The sequence below is a fragment of the Thalassophryne amazonica genome, chromosome 21, assembly GCF_902500255.1.
Source record: "Thalassophryne amazonica chromosome 21, fThaAma1.1, whole genome shotgun sequence".
Lineage (NCBI taxonomy): Eukaryota > Metazoa > Chordata > Actinopteri > Batrachoidiformes > Batrachoididae > Thalassophryne > Thalassophryne amazonica.
The window spans coordinates 23,035,612-23,060,468 of NC_047123.1; the positions used below are offsets into that span (position 1 = coordinate 23,035,612).

A 24,857-nucleotide genomic window follows, 5' to 3' on the forward strand; every position below is an offset into this window, starting at 1 on the left:
TTGCACTCAGCATTTATGTATTTTGCAAAAATGTGATGTTATGAAGGTCTGTATTGATGGATTTTGATAAACTGAATGGACTTCATACATTCTTAAACTACTGATGTATGATAACAGCCAAAACAAATGTTCCCATTGAAGTCATAAAACATCTCGTTCATTTAAAAAAAAGGAAGTGACTTCATAGCAGAGAGCACTGCTCTCTGTAGCCGTTAAACGGCTATGAAGTCTCTGCCTTAAAAAAAAAAAAAATTGTGCCTTTACACACACACACACACACACATATATATAAAGTTGGACTGTCAAACTTACAAATACTTTGAAAAGCTTAAATTGGTGTCTGTTTCCTGAATCATCATAGGGGAGGTGATGGGCTAGTGGTTAAGCGTTGGGCTTCAGACCAGAGGATCCTCGGTTCAAATCCCCGTCTGACTGGAAAATCACTAAGGTCCCTTGGGCAAAGTCCTTAATACCCTACAACCCCTGGCAAAAATTATGGAATCACCGGCCTCGGAGGATGTTCATTCAGTTGTTTAATTTTGTAGAAAAAAAGCAGATCACAGACATGACACAAAACTAAAGTCATTTCAAATGGCAACTTTCTGGCTTTAAGAAACACTATAAGAAATCAAGAAAAAAAGATTGTGGCAGTCAGTAACGGTTACTTTTTTAGACCAAGCAGAGGAAAAAAATATGGAATCACTCAATTCTGAGGAAAAAATTATGGAATCACCCTGTAAATTTTCATCCCCCAAATTAACACCTGCATCAAATCAGATCTGCTCATTGACATTGACCCTATGCCATGACATTGACCCTATGTGTCTTTTTGCAAGTAATGTTTTTGCAGTTTTTGCTCTATGGCAAGATGCATTATCATCTTGAAAAATGATTTCATCATCCCCAAACATCCTTTCAATTGTCCAAAATATCAACATAAACTTGTGCATTTATTGATGATGTAATGACAGCCATCTCCCCAGTGCCTTTACCTGACATGCAGCCCCATATCATCAATGACTGTGGAAATTTACATGTTCTCTTCAGGCAGTCATCTTTATAAATCTCACTGGAAAGGCACCAAACAAAAATTCCAGCATCATCACCTTGCCCAGTGCAGATTCGAGATTCATTACTGAATATGACTTTCATCCAGTCATCCACAGTCCACAATTGCTTTTCCTTAGCCCATTGTAACCTTGTTTTTTTCTGTTTAGGTGTTAATGATGCCTTTCGTTTAACTTTTCTGTATGTAAATCCCATTTCCTTTAGGCGGTTTCTTACAGTTCGGTCACAGACGTTGACTCCAGTTTCCTCCCATTCGTTCCTCATTTGTTTTGTTGTACATTTTTCGATTTTTGAGACATATTGCTTTAAGTTTTCTGTCTTGACGCTTTGATGTCTTCCTTGGTCTACCAGTATGTTTGCCTTTAACGACCTTCCCATGTTTGTATTTGGTCCAGAGTTTAGACACAGCTGACTGTGAACAACCAACATCTTTTGCAACATTGCGTGACGATTTACTCTCTTTTAAGAGTTTGATAATCCTCTCCTTTGTTTCAATTGACATCTCTCGTGTTGGAGCCATGATTCATGTCAGTCCACTTGGTGCAACAGCTCTCCAAGGTGTGTTCACTCCTTTTTAGATGCAGACTAACGAGCAGATCTGATATGATGCAGGTGTTAGTTTTGGGGATGAAAATTTACAGGGTGATTCCATAATTTTTTCCTCAGAATTGAGTGATTCCATATTTTTTTTCCTCTGCTTGGTCTAAAAAAGTAACCGTTACTGACTGCCACAATCTTTTTTCTTGATTTCTTATAGTGTTTCTTAAAGCCAGAAAGTTGCCATTTGAAATTACTTTAGTTTTGTGTCATGTCTGTGATCTGCTTTTTTTTCTACAAAATTAAACAACTGAATGAACATCTTCAGAGGCCGGTGATTCCATAATTTTTGCCAGGGGTTGTAGTTGCTCCCGGTGTGTAGTGGGTGCCTTGTATATCAGCAGCCTGACAGGGTGAATGAGGCATTTGATGTGTAAGGTGCTTTGATCGTCTGATGCAGATGGAAAAGCACTATATAAATGCAGTCCATTTATAAACTACATATTACTTGTTGAAAATGGGAAAAACTTGTTGAATATCTTGATTTTTTTTTTTTTTCTTTTTCATTATTTACTACTTGATATAAAAGCTGTACATGTGCCACTGTTGTGTGTAAATAAAGCAAAGTATGCCTGGTAAACTTCAACTGAATTTTGTTTAATATAACATACTTTGATTACATGAACAAAAGTAGATTCAGATGGCCAGCCCAAAAACAGTGATGGTACAGTACATGGACTTGTTCTCCCATCTCACTGTGCAGCTTCCTGTTGTGTGCAACATAGATTAAAATCAATTTGGGATCAAACACTTGGAAGATAAATGCCTTGCTTAAATACACACTATTTGCTTAAATTAAACTGGTTACCATCAGTGGAGCTGTCCCAGAAGCAGGAGCTGGCTGTTTGCAGACCTGCTCCAGTTTTCTGCATGATGATACAGGTTACTGCGGGAGGAAACAAGGGCTGTTTTAATGCCGTGATAACATTAGCAACATTGTGCTTGGGTGACAACCCACATACCGATATATTTAAAAGGTTTTCCCAGCTTGCTTAGTTGACTGAGGCATTGCTCCACCACACTGTTGCTCCACTGACTGACTCTGCTGTGCTGATAGGAAGCTTCTCCCAGGACCGTGTCAGCACACTGAGCAATTTCAAAATTGGGCATTTTAATTGCACTGCCGAACCACTTATTGATAATAACTCCCAAATTACTCACAATGCTGGAATCAGTATTACAAAATAATGTAACGTGACAAAAAGCGTGCAGGGTGGCGTCACGTTGCTTAGCAACCAGACTCCTCGGCAACCAAGCGGTCTCTATCCTTAGCAATAATACGGTGACAAGAAGTAATATATGAGTTTGTTTACCTCTTTTACGAGCATTTTCACTTCTTCGACGACGAACGTGGTCTAAAGAGAGAAACAAGGCAGTTTTGGGTCAACGTGCTGCAAGAGCCACAGAGAGCTAACGCTAGATGTTAGCCTCGCGTCACTTCAAGTAAGTCTACAACTTTAAAAAAGACAGTGTAATACGGCAACGTCTAATTGTTGGTGATAAAGATAATATTGATAAAATTCATCAAGCTAACCTCCTCCTCTCTGTCATAGTCAGCCATGGTTGGTTAATTTAAGTGTGCTACTTTACACACCACTTCCAGTTACATATACTTTCAGAATAAAAGCGCTCGTCGTCGTCAGCAATTATGCTTACAAAGTTTTAAAACCGTTCAAATGTGCCAACAAATTAAGTCATAGAATTTAATACATTTCGCATTGGAAACCTTTAAAGCTAAAGTAAACGTTACATTTAGCTAAACCATAGTACCCCGAATATAAACAAATATATGCCTATACGGTAGCTTTATTTCATAAATTCAGTGAGTTTCCTTGCTTTCAGTTGAAAGTTGCCCATATTTTTATTTTGAAATTGAGTTTCCTATCAGAGGGACACAGTGGTCAATTTTATGTGGGCGAAAACACGCATACGTAGTTGGAAACATTGAATGGCACTATGTATTTATCGATATCTTTTAAATGAAATAAACAATTGCGGTGTCATGAAAGCGACATGAATGGTTGTTAGTGTGTTAGAAACTGATATTGGAGTGCGGTGGAACACTTGACTCCAGAATTTAGTGTCCTGACATTCCAGAAGATTTACGAATCCAAACCATACAAGCTTGATCTCTTCTTTGATTTAGTCGTTTTTTTAGGATTTGGTGTGACTAAAGACATTAACATATCTAAAAATCACTTAATGCAGAAAACATTTTTTTTTTTGCTTATAAAACAGAGTCGCCTGCCACCTGTTGGACGGTTGGTGTATCACAGTTTTCCTGTAAAATATCGATACGTTTATATATTGGTTTGTAGAACCATAATTCTGTGTGAAGATCCGACATGGCGTGTTGCTTGAATTGAACATTTTAAAAAGTTTTAATGCTTAAAATCACATTGGATAGTAATATGTAATGATAATAATACACGGTGTTACATTATATAATGTAACTGCTACAAAAAGAATGAACAAGGAAAGTGCTAATATTAGTCAGAACGAATATATACAGAATGTCTCTAATGTATATTCACCGATTATAGCGAATACATAGCGTGTATTGCGATATATCGTCATAATATATGCATATCGAATGAAAAAGTTGGACGTTTAGTAAAGTAGTACAAATTGGATTGGGAAAACTAACAGTTGCACACCTTTTCCTGTGATCGTGGTGAACATTGTGGTGGAGAGTGCTGGAGGAATGTCCAAAAAATTGTTGAAAACATTTGTAGATAGCTTCGGGTGCCTTTTCAGATTTGTATCAACAGTCACCTCAAAGGAGGAAAAGATTTTTAGATGAAGAAAATACACGTCTGTCGATAGCTTTGGGAACCTTTTCAGAACAAAAAGAAGAAAGAATGTCATGTTTTGAGCACAGCCAATCACTCGACGTTGCCGGTGTTCAAGGAGATAGCTGACTGGACTGCGACGTATCACGTGATCCATCTCATGAATTCATTATTGTGATATTTCTTTTATATACACGATCAATTCGTTCATTTTGTTTATTTGTTTTGTTTTTAATTAGCGATTTACTTTATAAACCTTGCCTTTACGCATCACTACATATGCTTGTTCGTGTTTTATTAAATTGGGAAACCATAAGTGAAACTGACAGCAGAGACGAGGACTCCGTCGCCCGTCGCACGGTTTGCTATCGCTTCTCGGCCTTTTGGCTAAGATCAAGTGTAGTATCTGTTCTTATCAGTTTAATATCTGATACGTCTCCTATCCGGGGACCATATATTAAATTGATTTTTGGAACAGGGAGATGGAATAGGGGCTTGCTCCGTCCACTCCACGCATCGACCTGGTATTGCAGTATCTCCAGGAGCGGTGCACCCCCGCATTGTTTAAAGAAAACACTGTTATAGCACTGTTAGTGTTACAGAGTTAAACATAAAATAGAGAGATATTATTTTTCAAGTGTAAACAAATTGTTGAGTTTCTGTAGTGAGTTGGAATGGTGTGAATCCAGAGAAGCTACATATATTAGCTAACAACACAGAACGATGGACACTATTTGCATTCTGGAATCACACGCCAATGCAGCAGGGGGCGGTAAATTATCTATGTATTAAAAGCGTGCGTGCGTGATTTTAGTACATAATATAATTAAAAATATATGGATGACATAAGAACATGAAAAATCAATTGACAATTTAGAAGTAAAAATGAAATAATAGTGTGTACATGATAACAAGGACCTACAGAATTTAAAAATACATTAAAACAGTAAACTAACGTCTTGAAATAACTGCGTAATTAACAGGAATAAAAGGGTTGAGTTGTAAAAACTGTTGAGGTTTAAGGTTCTGAAAACATTCCAACGCACTACAGAAGCTTTTCACAATTTTTTTACACTTAAAAATATAGCTCCGTATTTTATGAGCACTACTTTATGTGCTATTTTGCAGTACCAATTGTGCTGCAATTTTCTTTTAACTTATTTGGGGGAGCACCGTTCCTGGAGATATTGCAATATCAGGTCGATGCGTGGAGTGGACGGAGCAAGCTCCTATTCCATCTCCCTACTCCAAAAATCAATTTAATATATGGTCCCCGGATAGGAAACGTATCAGATATTAAACTGATAAGAAGCGATATCAGAATGAGTTACAGGCGACGGTGTCCTCCTCTCTGCTGTCAATTTCATTTATGGTTTCTCTATGCCTTTTCGTCCAGCATACTAAAACAATAACCCTCCGGTTCTGCAGAGACACCCTACTCAATTAAAATGCCCATGGATCACTGATTTCCTTCCACTCCTTTCTCTGGAAAGTAGCTTTGTATTTGCACTCTGGACATTTATGAATTTTGCAAAAATGAGATGTTATGAAATTCTGTAATGATGGATTTTGATGAACTGAATGGACTCCATACATTCTTAAACTACTGATATATAACAGCCAAAACAAATGTTCTCATTGAAGTCATGAAACATCTAGTTCATTTTAAAAAAGAAAGTGGCTTCATAGCCGAGAGCACTGCTCTCCATAGCTGTTAAACCATTATAATAATGATTTTATATATATATACATCTTGCAGTGAAAGTCAGCTCTCTGAGATCTTGCGGGATTTGAAACCTCAATAGGGTGAATTGATTACCGGCAACAGAGAGTGTTGCTTTCCGTAGCTGTTTAATGGCTATGAAGTCTCTGCCTTAAAAAACTGTGCCTTTACACAACACACACACATATATATATATAAATAAGTTAGACTGTCACACTTATTAATACTTTGATAAACTACATGCTACTTGTTGAAAATGGGGAAAACTTGTTGAACATCTTGATGTTTTTTTTTTCTTCATTATTTACTACTTGATGTAAAAGCTGCACATGTGCACTGTTGTGTGTAAATAAAACAAAGTATGCCTGGTAACTTCAATTGAATTCTGTTTAATATAACAACACACTTTGATTACATGAACAAAAGTAGATTCAGATGGCCAGCCCAAAAACAGTGATGATACAGTACGTGGATTTGTTCTCCCATCTCACTGTGCAGCTTCCTGTTGGGTGTAACATAGGGTAAAATCAATTTGGGATTGAACAATTGGAAGATAAATGCCTTGCTCAAATACACACTGATTTTGCTGAAATTAAACTGGTTACCTAAGTGTTACATGAAAATTCAGTAAGGTGTGTCTTCTATAATATATTCCAGTTCTAAGGTAGAACTGTACTAGTGTATACTAAGGTATATCTAAATATCTAAAAAAGGAAGAGTAGAATAGAAGAGTAGCCACTTAGGTGCCTGGTCTTGAGAACCAGGGATGGTCGGTTACAGAACATGTAAACCATAGTACTCCGCTAATATTATACAATGTAACTGCTACAAAAATTGAACAAGGAATGTGCTAATATTAGTCAGAAAGAATATATACAGAATGTCTCTTATGTACATTCCCAGATTATCACGAATACCTAGCGTGTATTGCGATATATCGTCATAATATATGCATATCGATTGAAAAAGTTGTACGTTTAGGAAAGTAGTACAAATTGGAATGGGAAAAGTAACAGTTGCACACCTTTTCCTGTGGTCGTGGTGAACATTGTGGCGGAGAGTGCTGGAGGAATGTCCAAAAATTGTTGAAAACATTTGTAGATAGCTTCGGGTGCCTTTTCAGAACAAAAACGAGAAAGAATGTCATGTTTTGAGCACAGCCAATCACGCTACTTTGCCGGTGTTCAAGGAGATAGCTGACTGGACTGCGACGTATCACGTGATCCATCTCATGAATTCATTATTGTGATATTTCTTTTATATACACGATCAATTCGTTAATTTTGTTTGTTTTGTTTTCACACCATTCCAACTCACTACAGAAACTTCACAATTTGTTTACACTTTAAAAATGATATCTCTCTATTTTATGTGTAACTCTGTAATACTAATAGTGCTATAATAGTGCTTTCTTTAAACAAATCGGGGGTGCACCGTTCCTGGAGATACTGCAATACCAGGTCGATGCGTGGAGTGGACGGAGCAAGCCCCTATTCCATCTCCCTGTTCTAAAAATCAATTTAATATATGGTCCCCGGATAGGGGACGTATCAGATATTAAACTGATAAGAACAGATACTACACTTGATCTTAGCCAAAAGGCCGAGAAGCGATACCAAACCGTGCGACGGGCGACGGAGTCCTCGTCTCTGCTGTCAGTTTCACTTATGGTTTCCCAATTTAATAAAACACGAACAAGCATATGTAGTGATGCGTAAAGGCAAGGTTTATAAAGTAAATCGCTAATTAAAAACAAAACAAATAAACAAAATGAACGAATTGATCGTGTATATAAAAGAAATATCACAATAATGAATTCATGAGATGGATCACGTGATACGTCGCAGTCCAGTCAGCTATCTCCTTGAACACCGGCAAAGTAGCGTGATTGGCTGTGCTCAAAACATGACATTCTTTCTCGTTTTTGTTCTGAAAAGGCACCCGAAGCTATCTACAAATGTTTTCAACAATTTTTGGACATTCCTCCAGCACTCTCCGCCACAATGTTCACCACGACCACAGGAAAAGGTATGCAACTGTTACTTTTGATTTTTGGAGCAGGGAGATGGAATAGGAGCTTGCTCCGTCCACTCCACGCATCGACCTGGTATTGCAGTATCTCCAGGAACGGTGCACCCCCGAATTGTTTAAAGAAAGCACTATTAGTATTACAGAGTTACACATAAAATAGAGAAATATCATTTTTCAAGTGTAAACAAATTGTGAAGTTTCTGTAGTGAGTTGGAATGGTGTGAGTCCAGAGAAGCTACATATATTAGCTAACAACACAGAACAATGGACACTACTTGCATTCTGGAATCACACGCCAATGCAGCAGGGGGCGGTAAATCATCTATGTATTAAAAGCGTGCGTGCGTGATTTTAGTACATAATATAATTCAAAATATATGGATGACACAAGAACATGAAAATTGACAATTTAGAAGTAAAAATGAAATAATAATAGTGTGTACATGATAACAAGGACCTACAGAATTTAAAATACATTAAACAGTAAACTAACGTCTTTAAATAATTGCGTAATTAACAGGAATAAAAGGGTTGAGTTGTAAAAACTGTTGAGGTTTAAGGTTCCGAAAACATTCCAACGCACTACAGAAACTTTTCACAATTTTTTACACTTGAAAATATAGCTCCGTATTTTATGAGCACTACTTATGTGCTGTTTTGTAGTACCAATTGTGCTGCAATTTTCTTTTAACTTATTCGGGGGAGCACCGTGCGTGGAAATACTGCAATATCAGGTCGATGCGTGGAGTGGACGGAGCAAGCTCCTATTCCATCTCCCTACTCCAAAAATCAATTTAATATATGGTCCCCGGATAGAGAATGTATCAGATATTAAACTGATAAGAACAGATACTACACTTGATCTTAGCCAAAAAGCCAAGAAGCGACATCAGAATGAGTTACAGGCGACGGTGTCCTCCTCTCTGCTGTCAATTTCATTTATGGTTTCTCTATGCCTTTTCGTCCAGCATACTAAAACAATAACCCTCCGGTTCTGCAGAGACACCCTACTCAATTAAAATGCCCATGGATCACTGATTTCCTTCCACTCCTTTCTCTGGAAAGTAGCTTTGTATTTGCACTCTGGACATTTATGAATTTTGCAAAAATGAGATGTTATGAAATTCTGTAATGATGGATTTTGATGAACTGAATGGACTCCATACATTCTTAAACTACTGATATATAACAGCCAAAACAAATGTTCTCATTGAAGTCATGAAACATCTAGTTCATTTTAAAAAGAAAGTGGCTTCATAGCCGAGAGCACTGCTCTCCATAGCTGTTAAACCATTATAATAATGATTTTATATATATATACATCTTGCAGTGAAAGTCAGCTCTCTGAGATCTTGCGGGATTTGAAACCTCAATAGGGTGAATTGATTACCGGCAACAGAGAGTGTTGCTTTCCGTAGCTGTTTAATGGCTATGAAGTCTCTGCCTTAAAAAACTGTGCCTTTACACAACACACACACATATATATATATAAATAAGTTAGACTGTCACACTTATTAATACTTTGATAAACTACATGCTACTTGTTGAAAATGGGGAAAACTTGTTGAACATCTTGATGTTTTTTTTTCTTCATTATTTACTACTTGATGTAAAAGCTGCACATGTGCACTGTTGTGTGTAAATAAAACAAAGTATGCCTGGTAACTTCAATTGAATTCTGTTTAATATAACAACACACTTTGATTACATGAACAAAAGTAGATTCAGATGGCCAGCCCAAAAACAGTGATGATACAGTACGTGGATTTGTTCTCCCATCTCACTGTGCAGCTTCCTGTTGGGTGTAACATAGGGTAAAATCAATTTGGGATTGAACAATTGGAAGATAAATGCCTTGCTCAAATACACACTGATTTTGCTGAAATTAAACTGGTTACCTAAGTGTTACATGAAAATTCAGTAAGGTGTGTCTTCTATAATATATTCCAGTTCTAAGGTAGAACTGTACTAGTGTATACTAAGGTATATCTAAATATCTAAAAAAGGAAGAGTAGAATAGAAGAGTAGCCACTTAGGTGCCTGGTCTTGAGAACCAGGGATGGTCGGTTACAGAACATGTAAACCATAGTACTTCCGCTAACATTATACAATGTAACTGCTACAAAAATTGAACAAGGAATGTGCTAATATTAGTCAGAAAGAATATATACAGAATGTCTCTTATGTACATTCCCAGATTATCACGAATACCTAGCGTGTATTGCGATATATCGTCATAATATATGCATATCGATTGAAAAAGTTGTACGTTTAGGAAAGTAGTACAAATTGGAATGGGAAAAGTAACAGTTGCACACCTTTTCCTGTGGTCGTGGTGAACATTGTGGCGGAGAGTGCTGGAGGAATGTCCAAAATTGTTGAAAACATTTGTAGATAGCTTCGGGTGCCTTTTCAGAACAAAAACGAGAAAGAATGTCATGTTTTGAGCACAGCCAATCACGCTACTTTGCCGGTGTTCAAGGAGATAGCTGACTGGACTGCGACGTATCACGTGATCCATCTCATGAATTCATTATTGTGATATTTCTTTTATATACACGATCAATTCGTTAATTTTGTTTGTTTTGTTTTCACACCATTCCAACTCACTACAGAAACTTCACAATTTGTTTACACTTTAAAAATGATATCTCTCTATTTATGTGTAACTCTGTAATACTAATAGTGCTATAATAGTGCTTTCTTTAAACAAATCGGGGGTGCACCGTTCCTGGAGATACTGCAATACCAGGTCGATGCGTGGAGTGGACGGAGCAAGCCCCTATTCCATCTCCCTGTTCTAAAAATCAATTTAATATATGGTCCCCGGATAGGGGACGTATCAGATATTAAACTGATAAGAACAGATACTACACTTGATCTTAGCCAAAAGGCCGAGAAGCGATACCAAACCGTGCGACGGGCGACGGAGTCCTCGTCTCTGCTGTCAGTTTCACTTATGGTTTCCCAATTTAATAAAACACGAACAAGCATATGTAGTGATGCGTAAAGGCAAGGTTTATAAAGTAAATCGCTAATTAAAAACAAAACAAATAAACAAAATGAACGAATTGATCGTGTATATAAAAGAAATATCACAATAATGAATTCATGAGATGGATCACGTGATACGTCGCAGTCCAGTCAGCTATCTCCTTGAACACCGGCAAAGTAGCGTGATTGGCTGTGCTCAAAACATGACATTCTTTCTCGTTTTTGTTCTGAAAAGGCACCCGAAGCTATCTACAAATGTTTTCAACAATTTTTGGACATTCCTCCAGCACTCTCCGCCACAATGTTCACCACGACCACAGGAAAAGGTATGCAACTGTTACTTTTGATTTTTGGAGCAGGGAGATGGAATAGGAGCTTGCTCCGTCCACTCCACGCATCGACCTGGTATTGCAGTATCTCCAGGAACGGTGCACCCCCGAATTGTTTAAAGAAAGCACTATTAGTATTACAGAGTTACACATAAAATAGAGAAATATCATTTTTCAAGTGTAAACAAATTGTGAAGTTTCTGTAGTGAGTTGGAATGGTGTGAGTCCAGAGAAGCTACATATATTAGCTAACAACACAGAACAATGGACACTACTTGCATTCTGGAATCACACGCCAATGCAGCAGGGGGCGGTAAATCATCTATGTATTAAAAGCGTGCGTGCGTGATTTTAGTACATAATATAATTAAAAATATATGGATGACACAAGAACATGAAAATTGACAATTTAGAAGTAAAAATGAAATAATAATAGTGTGTACATGATAACAAGGACCTACAGAATTTAAAAATACATTAAAACAGTAAACTAACGTCTTTAAATAATTGCGTAATTAACAGGAATAAAAGGGTTGAGTTGTAAAAACTGTTGAGGTTTAAGGTTCCGAAAACATTCCAACGCACTACAGAAACTTTTCACAATTTTTTTACACTTGAAAATATAGCTCCGTATTTATGAGCACTACTTTATGTGCTGTTTTGTAGTACCAATTGTGCTGCAATTTTCTTTTAACTTACTCGGGGGAGCACCGTTCGTGGAAATACTGCAATATCAGGTCGATGCGTGGAGTGGACGGAGCAAGCTCCTATTCCATCTCCCTACTCCAAAAATCAATTTAATATATGGCCCCCGGATAGAGAATGTATCAGATATTAAACTGATAAGAACAGATACTTCACTTGATCTTAGCCAAAAGGCCAAGAAGCGACATCAGAATGAGTTACAGGCGACGGTGTCCTCCTCTCTGCTGTCAATTTCATTTATGGTTTCTCTATGCCTTTTCGTCCAGCATACTAAAACAATAACCCTCCGGTTCTGCAGAGACACCCTACTCAATTAAAATGCCCATGGATCACTGATTTCCTTCCACTCCTTTCTCTGGAAAGTAGCTTTGTATTTGCACTCTGGACATTTATGAATTTTGCAAAAATGAGATGTTATGAAATTCTGTAATGATGGATTTTGATGAACTGAATGGACTCCATACATTCTTAAACTACTGATATATAACAGCCAAAACAAATGTTCTCATTGAAGTCATGAAACATCTAGTTCATTTTAAAAAAGAAAGTGGCTTCATAGCCGAGAGCACTGCTCTCCATAGCTGTTAAACCATTATAATAATGATTTTATATATATATACATCTTGCAGTGAAAGTCAGCTCTCTGAGATCTTGCGGGATTTGAAACCTCAATAGGGTGAATTGATTACCGGCAACAGAGAGTGTTGCTTTCCGTAGCTGTTTAATGGCTATGAAGTCTCTGCCTTAAAAAACTGTGCCTTTACACAACACACACACATATATATATATAAATAAGTTAGACTGTCACACTTATTAATACTTTGATAAACTACATGCTACTTGTTGAAAATGGGGAAAACTTGTTGAACATCTTGATGTTTTTTTTTTCTTCATTATTTACTACTTGATGTAAAAGCTGCACATGTGCACTGTTGTGTGTAAATAAAACAAAGTATGCCTGGTAACTTCAATTGAATTCTGTTTAATATAACAACACACTTTGATTACATGAACAAAAGTAGATTCAGATGGCCAGCCCCAAAACAGTGATGATACAGTACGTGGATTTGTTCTCCCATCTCACTGTGCAGCTTCCTGTTGGGTGTAACATAGGGTAAAATCAATTTGGGATTGAACAATTGGAAGATAAATGCCTTGCTCAAATACACACTGATATTTGCTGAAATTAAACTGGTTACCTAAGTGTTACATGAAAATTCAGTAAGGTGTGTCTTCTATAATATATTCCAGTTCTAAGGTAGAACTGTACTAGTGTATACTAAGGTATATCTAAATATCTAAAAAAGGAAGAGTAGAATAGAAGAGTAGCCACTTAGGTGCCTGGTCTTGAGAACCAGGGATGGTCGGTTACAGAACATGTAAACCATAGTACTCCGCTAACATTATACAATGTAACTGCTACAAAAATTGAACAAGGAATGTGCTAATATTAGTCAGAAAGAATATATACAGAATGTCTCTTATGTACATTCCCAGATTATCACGAATACATAGCGTGTATTGCGATATATCGTCATAATATATGCATATCGATTGAAAAAGTTGTACGTTTAGGAAAGTAGTACAAATTGGAATGGGAAAAGTAACAGTTGCACACCTTTTCCTGTGGTCGTGGTGAACATTGTGGCGGAGGGTGCTGGAGGAATGTCCAAAAATTGTTGAAAACATTTGTAGATAGCTTCGGGTGCCTTTTCAGAACAAAAACGAGAAAGAATGTCATGTTTTGAGCACAGCCAATCACGCTACTTTGCCGGTGTTCAAGGAGATAGCTGACTGGACTGCGACGTATCACGTGATCCATCTCATGAATTCATTATTGTGATATTTCTTTTATATACACGATCAATTCGTTCATTTTGTTTATTTGTTTTGTTTTTAATTAGCGATTTACTTTATAAACCTTGCCTTTACGCATCACTACATATGCTTGTTCGTGTTTTATTAAATTGGGAAACCATAAGTGAAACTGACAGCAGAGACGAGGACTCCGTCGCCCGTCGCACGGTTTGGTATCGCTTCTCGGCCTTTTGGCTAAGATCAAGTGTAGTATCTGTTCTTATCAGTTTAATATCTGATACGTCCCCTATCCGGGGACCATATATTAAATTGATTTTTGGAGCAGGGAGATGGAATAGGGGCTTGCTCCGTCCACTCCACGCATCGACCTGGTATTGCAGTATCTCCAGGAACGGTGCACCCCCGAATTGTTTAAAGAAAGCACTATTAGTATTACAGAGTTACACATATAATAGAGAAATATCATTTTTCAAGTGTAAACAAATTGTGAAGTTTCTGTAGTGAGTTGGAATGGTGTGAGTCCAGAGAAGCTACATATATTAGCTAACAACACAGAACAATGGACACTACTTGCATTCTGGAATCACACGCCAATGCAGCAGGGGGCGGTAAATCATCTATGTATTAAAAGCATGCGTGCGTGATTTTAGTACATAATATAATTAAAAATATATGGATGACACAAGAACATGAAAATTGACAATTTAGAAGTAAAAATGAAATAATAATAGTGTGTACATGATAACAAGGACCTACAGAATTTAAAAATACATTAAACAGTAAACTAACGTCTTTAAATAATTGCGTAATTAACAGGAATAAAAGGGTTGAGTTGTAAAAACTGTTGAGGTTTAAGGTTCCGAAAACATTCCAACGCACTACAGAAACTTTTCACAATTTTTTTACACTTGAAAATATAGCTCCGTATTTTATGAGCACTACTTTATGTGCTGTTTTGTAGTACCAATTGTGCTGCAATTTTCTTTTAACTTATTTGGGGGAGCACCGTTCGTGGAAATACTGCAATATCAGGTCGATGCGTGGAGTGGACGGAGCAAGCTCCTATTCCATCTCCCTACTCCAAAAATCAATTTAATATATGGTCCCCGGATAGCGAATGTATCAGATATTAAACTGATAAGAACAGATACTACACTTGATCTTAGCCAAAAGACCAAGAAGCGACATCAGAATGAGTTACAGGCGACGGTGTCCTCCTCTCTGCTGTCAATTTCATTTATGGTTTCTCTATGCCTTTTCGTCCAGCATACTAAAACAATAACCCTCCGGTTCTGCAGAGACACCCTACTCAATTAAATGCCCATGGATCACTGATTTCCTTCCACTCCTTTCTCTGGAAAGTAGCTTTGTATTTGCACTCTGGACATTTATGAATTTTGCAAAAATGAGATGTTATGAAATTCTGTAATGATGGATTTTGATGAACTGAATGGACTCCATACATTCTTAAACTACTGATATATAACAGCCAAAACAAATGTTCTCATTGAAGTCATGAAACATCTAGTTCATTTTAAAAAAGAAAGTGGCTTCATAGCCGAGAGCACTGCTCTCCATAGCTGTTAAACCATTATAATAATGATTTTATATATATATACATCTTGCAGTGAAAGTCAGCTCTCTGAGATCTTGCGGGATTTGAAACCTCAATAGGGTGAATTGATTACCGGCAACAGAGAGTGTTGCTTTCCGTAGCTGTTTAATGGCTATGAAGTCTCTGCCTTAAAAAACTGTGCCTTTACACAACACACACACATATATATATATAAATAAGTTAGACTGTCACACTTATTAATACTTTGATAAACTACATGCTACTTGTTGAAAATGGGGAAAACTTGTTGAACATCTTGATGTTTTTTTTTTCTTCATTATTTACTACTTGATGTAAAAGCTGCACATGTGCACTGTTGTGTGTAAATAAAACAAAGTATGCCTGGTAACTTCAATTGAATTCTGTTTAATATAACAACACACTTTGATTACATGAACAAAAGTAGATTCAGATGGCCAGCCCAAAAACAGTGATGATACAGTACGTGGATTTGTTCTCCCATCTCACTGTGCAGCTTCCTGTTGGGTGTAACATAGGGTAAAATCAATTTGGGATTGAACAATTGGAAGATAAATGCCTTGCTCAAATACACACTGATTTTGCTGAAATTAAACTGGTTACCTAAGTGTTACATGAAAATTCAGTAAGGTGTGTCTTCTATAATATATTCCAGTTCTAAGGTAGAGCTGTACTAGTGTATACTAAGGTATATCTAAATATCTAAAAAAGGAAGAGTAGAATAGAAGAGTAGCCACTTAGGTGCCTGGTCTTGAGAACCAGGGATGGTCGGTTACAGAACATGTAAACCATAGTACTCCGCTAACATTATACAATGTAACTGCTACAAAAATTGAACAAGGAATGTGCTAATATTAGTCAGAAAGAATATATACAGAATGTCTCTTATGTACATTCCCAGATTATCACGAATACATAGCGTGTATTGCGATATATCGTCATAATATATGCATATCGATTGAAAAAGTTGTACGTTTAGGAAAGTAGTACAAATTGGAATGGGAAAAGTAACAGTTGCACACCTTTTCCTGTGGTCGTGGTGAACATTGTGGCGGAGAGTGCTGGAGGAATGTCCAAAAATTGTTGAAAACATTTGTAGATAGCTTCGGGTGCCTTTTCAGAACAAAAACGAGAAAGAATGTCATGTTTTGAGCACAGCCAATCACGCTACTTTGCCGGTGTTCAAGGAGATAGCTGACTGGACTGCGACGTATCACGTGATCCATCTCATGAATTCATTATTGTGATATTTCTTTATATACACGATCAATTCGTTCATTTTGTTTATTTGTTTTCACACCATTCCAACTCACTACAGAAACTTCACAATTTGTTTACACTTTAAAAATGATATCTCTCTATTTTATGTGTAACTCCGTAATACTAATAGTGCTTTCTTTAAACAAATCGGGGGTGCACCGTTCCTGGAGATACTGCAATACCAGGTCGATGCGTGGAGTGGACGGAGCAAGCTCCTATTCCATCTCCCTGTTCTAAAAATCAATTTAATATATGGTCCCCGGATAGGGGACGTATCAGATATTAAACTGATAAGAACAGATACTACACTTGATCTTAGCCAAAAGGCCGAGAAGCGATACCAAACCGTGCGACGGGCGACGGAGTCCTCGTCTCTGCTGTCAGTTTCACTTATGGTTTCCCAATTTAATAAAACACGAACAGCATATGTAGTGATGCGTAAAGGCAAGGTTTATAAAGTAAATCGCTAATTAAAAACAAAACAAATAAACAAAATGAACGAATTGATCGTGTATATAAAAGAAATATCACAATAATGAATTCATGAGATGGATCACGTGATACGTCGCAGTCCAGTCAGCTATCTCCTTGAACACCGGCAAAGTAGCGTGATTGGCTGTGCTCAAAACATGACATTCTTTCTCGTTTTTGTTCTGAAAAGGCACCCGAAGCTATCTACAAATGTTTTCAACAATTTTTGGACATTCCTCCAGCACTCTCCGCCACAATGTTCACCACGACCACAGGAAAAGGTATGCAACTGTTACTTTTGATTTTTGGAGCAGGGAGATGGAATAGGAGCTTGCTCCGTCCACTCCACGCATCGACCTGGTATTGCAGTATCTCCAGGAACGGTGCACCCCCGAATTGTTTAAAGAAAGCACTATTAGTATTACAGAGTTACACATAAAATAGAGAAATATCATTTTTCAAGTGTAAACAAATTGTGAAGTTTCTGTAGTGAGTTGGAATGGTGTGAGTCCAGAGAAGCTACATATATTAGCTAACAACACAGAACAATGGACACTACTTGCATTCTGGAATCACACGCCAATGCAGCAGGGGGCGGTAAATCATCTATGTATTAAAAGCGTGCGTGCGTGATTTTAGTACATAATATAATTCAAAATATATGGATGACACAAGAACATGAAAATTGACAATTTAGAAGTAAAAATGAAATAATAATAGTGTGTACATGATAACAAGGACCTACAGAATTTAAAAATACATTAAAACAGTAAACTAACGTCTTTAAATAATTGCGTAATTAACAGGAATAAAAGGGTTGAGTTGTAAAAACTGTTGAGGTTTAAGGTTCCGAAAACATTCCAACGCACTACAGAAACTTTTCACAATTTTTTTACACTTGAAAATATAGCTCCGTATTTTATGAGCACTACTTTATGTGCTGTTTTGTAGTACCAATTGTGCTGCAATTTTCTTTTAACTTACTCGGGGGAGCACCGTTCGTGGAAATACTGCAATATCAGGTCGATGCGTGGAGTGGACGGAGCAAGCTCCTATTCCATCTCCCTACTCCAAAAATCAATTTAATATATGGTCCCCGGATAGAGAATGTATCAGATATTAAACTGATAAGAACAGATACTACACTTGATCTTAGCCAAAAGACCAAGAAGCGACATCAGAATGAGTTACAGGCGACGGTGTCCTCCTCTCTGCTGTCAATTTCATTTATGGTTTCTCTATGCCTTTTCGTCCAGCATACTAAAACAATAACCCTCCGGTTCTGCAGAGACACCCTACTCAATTAAAATGCCCATGGATCACTGATTTCCTTCCACTCCTTTCTCTGGAAAGTAGCTTTGTATTTGCACTCTGGACATTTATGAATTTTGCAAAAATGAGATGTTATGAAATTCTGTAATGATGGATTTTGATGAACTGAATGGACTCCATACATTCTTAAACTACTGATATATAACAGCCAAAACAAATGTTCTCATTGAAGTCATGAAACATCTAGTTCATTTTAAAAAAGAAAGTGGCTTCATAGCCGAGAGCACTGCTCTCCATAGCTGTTAAACCATTATAATAATGATTTTATATATATATACATCTTGCAGTGAAAGTCAGCTCTCTGAGATCTTGCGGGATTTGAAACCTCAATAGGGTGAATTGATTACCGGCAACAGAGAGTGTTGCTTTCCGTAGCTGTTTAATGGCTATGAAGTCTCTGCCTTAAAAAACTGTGCCTTTACACAACACACACACATATATATATATAAATAAGTTAGACTGTCACACTTATTAATACTTTGATAAACTACATGCTACTTGTTGAAAATGGGGAAAACTTGTTGAACATCTTGATGTTTTTTTTTTCTTCATTATTTACTACTTGATGTAAAAGCTGCACATGTGCACTGTTGTGTGTAAATAAAACAAAGTATGCCTGGTAACTTCAATTGAATTCTGTTTAATATAACAACACACTTTGATTACATGAACAAAAGTAGATTCAGATGGCCAGCCCCAAAACAGTGATGATACAGTACGTGGATTTGTTCTCCCATCTCACTGTGCAGCTTCCTGTTGGGTGTAACATAGGGTAAAATCAATTTGGGATTGAACAATTGGAAGATAAATGCCTTGCTCAAATACACACTGATTTTGCTGAAATTAAACTGGTTACCTAAGTGTTACATGAAAATTCAGTAAGGTGTGTCTTCTATAATATATTCCAGTTCTAAGTAGAACTGTACTAGTGTATACTAAGGTATATCTAAATATCTAAAAAAGGAAGAGTAGAATAGAAGAGTAGCCACTTAGGTGCCTGGTCTTGAGAACCAGGGATGGTCGGTTACAGAACATGTAAACCATAGTACTCCGCTAACATTATACAATGTAACTGCTACAAAAATTGAACAAGGAATGTGCTAATATTAGTCAGAAAGAATATATACAGAATGTCTCTTATGTACATTCCCAGATTATCACGAATACCTAGCGTGTATTGCGATATATCGTCATAATATATGCATATCGATTGAAAAAGTTGTACGTTTAGGAAAGTAGTACAAATTGGAATGGGAAAAGTAACAGTTGCACACCTTTTCCTGTGGTCGTGGTGAACATTGTGGCGGAGAGTGCTGGAGGAATGTCCAAAAATTGTTGAAAACATTTGTAGATAGCTTCGGGTGCCTTTTCAGAACAAAAACGAGAAAGAATGTCATGTTTTGAGCACAGCCAATCACGCTACTTTGCCGGTGTTCAAGGAGATAGCTGACTGGACTGCGACGTATCACGTGATCCATCTCATGAATTCATTATTGTGATATTTCTTTTATATACACGATCAATTCGTTAATTTGTTTGTTTTGTTTTCACACCATTCCAACTCACTACAGAAACTTCACAATTTGTTTACACTTTAAAAATGATATCTCTCTATTTATGTGTAACTCTGTAATACTAATAGTGCTATAATAGTGCTTTCTTTAAACAAATCGGGGGTGCACCGTTCCTGGAGATACTGCAATACCAGGTCGATGCGTGGAGTGGACGGAGCAAGCTCCTATTCCATCTCCCTGTTCTAAAAATCAATTTAATATATGGTCCCCGGATAGGGGACGTATCAGATATTAAACTGATAAGAACAGATACTACACTTGATCTTAGCCAAAAGGCCGAGAAGCGATACCAAACCGTGCGACGGGCGACGGAGTCCTCGTCTCTGCTGTCAGTTTTCACTTATGGTTTCCCAATTTAATAAAACACGAACAAGCATATGTAGTGATGCGTAAAGGCAAGGTTTATAAAGTAATCGCTAATTAAAAACAAAACAAATAAACAAAATGAACGAATTGATCGTGTATATAAAAGAAATATCACAATAATGAATTCATGAGATGGATCACGTGATACGTCGCAGTCCAGTCAGCTATCTCCTTGAACACCGGCAAAGTAGCGTGATTGGCTGTGCTCAAAACATGACATTCTTTCTCGTTTTTGTTCTGAAAAGGCACCCGAAGCTATCTACAAATGTTTTCAACAATTTTTGGACATTCCTCCAGCACTCTCCGCCACAATGTTCACCACGACCACAGGAAAAGGTATGCAACTGTTACTTTTGATTTTTGGAGCAGGGAGATGGAATAGGAGCTTGCTCCGTCCACTCCACGCATCGACCTGGTATTGCAGTATCTCCAGGAACGGTGCACCCCCGAATTGTTTAAAGAAAGCACTATTAGTATTACAGAGTTACACATAAAATAGAGAAATATCATTTTTCAAGTGTAAACAAATTGTGAAGTTTCTGTAGTGAGTTGGAATGGTGTGAGTCCAGAGAAGCTACATATATTAGCTAACAACACAGAACAATGGACACTACTTGCATTCTGGAATCACACGCCAATGCAGCAGGGGGCGGTAAATCATCTATGTATTAAAAGCGTGCGTGCGTGATTTTAGTACATAATATAATTCAAAATATATGGATGACACAAGAACATGAAAATTGACAATTTAGAAGTAAAAATGAAATAATAATAGTGTGTACATGATAACAAGGACCTACAGAATTTAAAAATACATTAAAACAGTAAACTAACGTCTTTAAATAATTGCGTAATTAACAGGAATAAAAGGGTTGAGTTGTAAAAACTGTTGAGGTTTAAGGTTCCGAAAACATTCCAACGCACTACAGAAACTTTTCACAATTTTTTTACACTTGAAAATATAGCTCCGTATTTTATGAGCACTACTTTATGTGCTGTTTTGTAGTACCAATTGTGCTGCAATTTTCTTTTAACTTATTCGGGGGAGCACCGTGCGTGGAAATACTGCAATATCAGGTCGATGCGTGGAGTGGACGGAGCAAGCTCCTATTCCATCTCCCTACTCCAAAAATCAATTTAATATATGGTCCCCGGATAGAGAATGTATCAGATATTAAACTGATAAGAACAGATACTACACTTGATCTTAGCCAAAAGGCCAAGAAGCGACATCAGAATGAGGTTACAGGCGACGGTGTCCTCCTCTCTGCTGTCAATTTCATTTATGGTTTCTCTATGCCTTTTCGTCCAGCATACTAAAACAATAACCCTCCGGTTCTGCAGAGACACCCTACTCAATTAAAATGCCCATGGATCACTGATTTCCTTCCACTCCTTTCTCTGGAAAGTAGCTTTGTATTTGCACTCTGGACATTTATGAATTTTGCAAAAATGAGATGTTATGAAATTCTGTAATGATGGATTTTGATGAACTGAATGGACTCCATACATTCTTAAACTACTGATATATAACAGCCAAAACAAATGTTCTCATTGAAGTCATGAAACATCTAGTTCATTTTAAAAAAGAAAGTGGCTTCATAGCCGAGAGCACTGCTCTCCATAGCTGTTAAACCATTATAATAATGATTTTATATATATACAATCTTGCAGTGAAAGTCAGCTCTCTGAGATCTTGCGGGATTTGAAACCTCAATAGGGTGAATTGATTACCGGCAACAGAGAGTGTTGCTTTCCGTAGCTGTTTAATGGCTATGAAGTCTCTGCCTTAAAAAACTGTGCCTTTACACAACACACACACATATATATATATAAATAAGTTAGACTGTCACACTTATTAATACTTTGATAAACTACATGCTACTTGTTGAAAATGGGGAAAACTTGTTGAACATCTTGATGTTTTTTTTTCTTCATTATTTACTACTTGATGTAAAAGCTGCACATGTGCACTGTTGTGTGTAAATAAAACAAAGTATGCCTGGTAACTTCAATTGAATTCTGTTTAATATAACAACACACTTTGATTACATGAACAAAAGTAGATTCAGATGGCCAGCCCCAAAACAGTGATGATACAGTACGTGGATTTGTTCTCCCATCTCACTGTGCAGCTTCCTGTTGGGTGTAACATAGGGTAAAATCAATTTGGGATTGAACAATTGGAAGATAAATGCCTTGCTCAAATACACACTGATATTTGCTGAAATTAAACTGGTTACCTAAGTGTTACATGAAAATTCAGTAAGGTGTGTCTTCTATAATATATTCCAGTTCTAAGGTAGAACTGTACTAGTGTATACTAAGGTATATCTAAATATCTAAAAAAGGAAGAGTAGAATAGAAGAGTAGCCACTTAGGTGCCTGGTCTTGAGAACCAGGATGGGTCGGTTACAGAACATGTAACCATAGTACTCCGCTAACATTATACAATGTAACTGCTACAAAAAGTGAACAAGGAATGTGCTAATATTAGTCAGAAAGAATATATACAGAATGTCTCTTATGTACATTCCCAGATTATCACGAATACATAGCGTGTATTGCGATATATCGTCATAATATATGCATATCGATTGAAAAAGTTGTACGTTAGGAAAGTAGTACAAATTGGAATGGGAAAAAGTAACAGTTGCACACCTTTTCCTGTGGTCGTGGTGACATTGTGGCGGAGGGTGCTGGAGGAATGTCCAAAAATTGTTGAAAACATTTGTAGATAGCTTCGGGTGCCTTTTCAGAACAAAAACGAGAAAGAATGTCATGTTTTGAGCACAGCCAATCACGCTACTTTGCCGGTGTTCAAGGAGATAGCTGACTGGACTGCGACGTATCACGTGATCCATCTCATGAATTCATTATTGTGATATTTCTTTATATACACGATCAATTCGTTCATTTGTTTATTTGTTTTGTTTTAATTAGCGATTTACTTTATAAACCTTGCCTTTACGCATCACTACATATGCTTGTTCGTGTTTATTAAATTGGGAAACCATAAGTGAAACTGACAGCAGAGACGAGGACTCCGTCGCCCGTCGCACGGTTTGGTATCGCTTCTCGGCCTTTTGGCTAAGATCAAGTGTAGTATCTGTTCTTATCAGTTTAATATCTGATACGTCCCCTATCCGGGGACCATATATTAAATTGATTTTTGGAGCAGGGAGATGGAATAGGGGCTTGCTCCGTCCACTCCACGCATCGACCTGGTATTGCAGTATCTCCAGGAACGGTGCACCCCCGAATTGTTTAAAGAAAGCACTATTAGTATTACAGAGTTACACATATAATAGAGAAATATCATTTTCAAGTGTAAACAAATTGTGAAGTTTCTGTAGTGAGTTGGAATGGTGTGAGTCCAGAGAAGCTACATATATTAGCTAACAACACAGAACAATGGACACTACTTGCATTCTGGAATCACACGCCAATGCAGCAGGGGGCGGTAAATCATCTATGTATTAAAAGCATGCGTGCGTGATTTTAGTACATAATATAATTAAAAATATATGGATGACACAAGAACATGAAAATTGACAATTTAGAAGTAAAAATGAAATAATAATAGTGTGTACATGATAACAAGGACCTACAGAATTTAAAAATACATTAAACAGTAAACTAACGTCTTTAAATAATTGCGTAATTAACAGGAATAAAAGGGTTGAGTTGTAAAACTGTTGAGGTTTAAGGTTCCGAAAACATTCCAACGCACTACAGAAACTTTTCACAATTTTTTTACACTTGAAAATATAGCTCCGTATTTTATGAGCACTACTTTATGTGCTGTTTTGTAGTACCAATTGTGCTGCAATTTTCTTTTAACTTATTTGGGGGAGCACCGTTCGTGGAAATACTGCAATATCAGGTCGATGCGTGGAGTGGACGGAGCAAGCTCCTATTCCATCTCCCTACTCCAAAAATCATTTAATATATGGTCCCCGGATAGCGAATGTATCAGATATTAAACTGATAAGAACAGATACTACACTTGATCTTAGCCAAAAGACCAAGAAGCGACATCAGAATGAGTTACAGGCGACGGTGTCCTCCTCTCTGCTGTCAATTTCATTTATGGTTTCTCTATGCCTTTTCGTCCAGCATACTAAAACAATAACCCTCCGGTTCTGCAGAGACACCCTACTCAATTAAAATGCCCATGGATCACTGATTTCCTTCCACTCC

The 24,857-nt window shown here is 37.2% G+C and overlaps 1 protein-coding gene, 13 non-coding genes and 5 pseudogenes across 14 annotated transcripts; 7 read left to right on the forward strand and 12 right to left on the reverse strand.

The window, feature by feature from the left end:
- Positions 1-2,165: 2,165 nt before the first annotated feature.
- dynlt1 (dynein, light chain, Tctex-type 1) lies at positions 2,166-3,250 on the reverse strand. The gene is made up of 5 exons (XM_034161976.1): positions 3,200-3,250; positions 2,979-3,020; positions 2,628-2,751; positions 2,474-2,551; positions 2,166-2,372 (listed from the first exon to the last, which is right to left on the reverse strand). Exons 1-5 carry the CDS (start codon positions 3,224-3,226, stop codon positions 2,302-2,304), a joined length of 342 nt encoding a protein of 113 aa, XP_034017867.1. The 5' UTR covers positions 3,227-3,250; the 3' UTR covers positions 2,166-2,301.
- A 1,574-nt stretch (positions 3,251-4,824) lies between these two features.
- LOC117503645 lies at positions 4,825-5,015 on the forward strand. Its single transcript, XR_004558607.1, has one exon. It is a non-coding gene; the product is annotated as a U2 spliceosomal RNA (small nuclear RNA).
- A 604-nt stretch (positions 5,016-5,619) lies between these two features.
- Positions 5,620-5,800, reverse strand: LOC117503667 (annotated as a pseudogene).
- Positions 5,801-7,603: 1,803 nt separating this feature from the next.
- On the reverse strand, positions 7,604-7,794 carry LOC117503642. The gene has a single exon (XR_004558604.1). It is a non-coding gene; the product is annotated as a U2 spliceosomal RNA (small nuclear RNA).
- A 365-nt stretch (positions 7,795-8,159) lies between these two features.
- Positions 8,160-8,321, forward strand: LOC117503668 (annotated as a pseudogene).
- A 587-nt stretch (positions 8,322-8,908) lies between these two features.
- On the reverse strand, positions 8,909-9,099 carry LOC117503658. Its single transcript, XR_004558619.1, has one exon. It is a non-coding gene; the product is annotated as a U2 spliceosomal RNA (small nuclear RNA).
- A 1,827-nt stretch (positions 9,100-10,926) lies between these two features.
- On the reverse strand, positions 10,927-11,117 carry LOC117503643. Its single transcript, XR_004558605.1, has one exon. It is a non-coding gene; the product is annotated as a U2 spliceosomal RNA (small nuclear RNA).
- A 365-nt stretch (positions 11,118-11,482) lies between these two features.
- Positions 11,483-11,644, forward strand: LOC117503669 (annotated as a pseudogene).
- A 590-nt stretch (positions 11,645-12,234) lies between these two features.
- On the reverse strand, positions 12,235-12,425 carry LOC117503663. The gene has a single exon (XR_004558624.1). It is a non-coding gene; the product is annotated as a U2 spliceosomal RNA (small nuclear RNA).
- Positions 12,426-14,271: 1,846 nt separating this feature from the next.
- LOC117503637 lies at positions 14,272-14,462 on the forward strand. The gene has a single exon (XR_004558599.1). It is a non-coding gene; the product is annotated as a U2 spliceosomal RNA (small nuclear RNA).
- Positions 14,463-15,052: 590 nt separating this feature from the next.
- LOC117503664 lies at positions 15,053-15,243 on the reverse strand. Its single transcript, XR_004558625.1, has one exon. It is a non-coding gene; the product is annotated as a U2 spliceosomal RNA (small nuclear RNA).
- Positions 15,244-17,059: 1,816 nt separating this feature from the next.
- On the reverse strand, positions 17,060-17,250 carry LOC117503640. The gene has a single exon (XR_004558602.1). It is a non-coding gene; the product is annotated as a U2 spliceosomal RNA (small nuclear RNA).
- A 364-nt stretch (positions 17,251-17,614) lies between these two features.
- On the forward strand, positions 17,615-17,776 carry LOC117503670 (annotated as a pseudogene).
- Positions 17,777-18,367: 591 nt separating this feature from the next.
- Positions 18,368-18,558, reverse strand: LOC117503660. Its single transcript, XR_004558621.1, has one exon. It is a non-coding gene; the product is annotated as a U2 spliceosomal RNA (small nuclear RNA).
- A 1,827-nt stretch (positions 18,559-20,385) lies between these two features.
- On the reverse strand, positions 20,386-20,576 carry LOC117503641. The gene has a single exon (XR_004558603.1). It is a non-coding gene; the product is annotated as a U2 spliceosomal RNA (small nuclear RNA).
- A 365-nt stretch (positions 20,577-20,941) lies between these two features.
- Positions 20,942-21,103, forward strand: LOC117503671 (annotated as a pseudogene).
- Positions 21,104-21,694: 591 nt separating this feature from the next.
- Positions 21,695-21,885, reverse strand: LOC117503656. Its single transcript, XR_004558617.1, has one exon. It is a non-coding gene; the product is annotated as a U2 spliceosomal RNA (small nuclear RNA).
- A 1,839-nt stretch (positions 21,886-23,724) lies between these two features.
- LOC117503638 lies at positions 23,725-23,915 on the forward strand. The gene has a single exon (XR_004558600.1). It is a non-coding gene; the product is annotated as a U2 spliceosomal RNA (small nuclear RNA).
- A 588-nt stretch (positions 23,916-24,503) lies between these two features.
- Positions 24,504-24,693, reverse strand: LOC117503665. Its single transcript, XR_004558626.1, has one exon. It is a non-coding gene; the product is annotated as a U2 spliceosomal RNA (small nuclear RNA).
- Positions 24,694-24,857: the final 164 nt, after the last annotated feature.

What these genes read in the sequence shown, in the direction of transcription:
- dynlt1 (XM_034161976.1), bottom strand. Translation starts at nt 3,226, where the DNA reads ATGGCTGACTATGACAGAGAGGAGGAG. An exon ending in TGAAAATGCTCGTAAAAGAG is followed by an intron (nt 2,752 to 2,978) that starts GTAAACAAACTC and finishes GAAATTGCTCAG; the next exon opens with TGTGCTGACACGGTCCTGGG. An exon ending in CTGGGACAGCTCCACTGATG is followed by an intron (nt 2,373 to 2,473) that starts GTAACCAGTTTA and finishes TGCACACAACAG; the next exon opens with GAAGCTGCACAGTGAGATGG.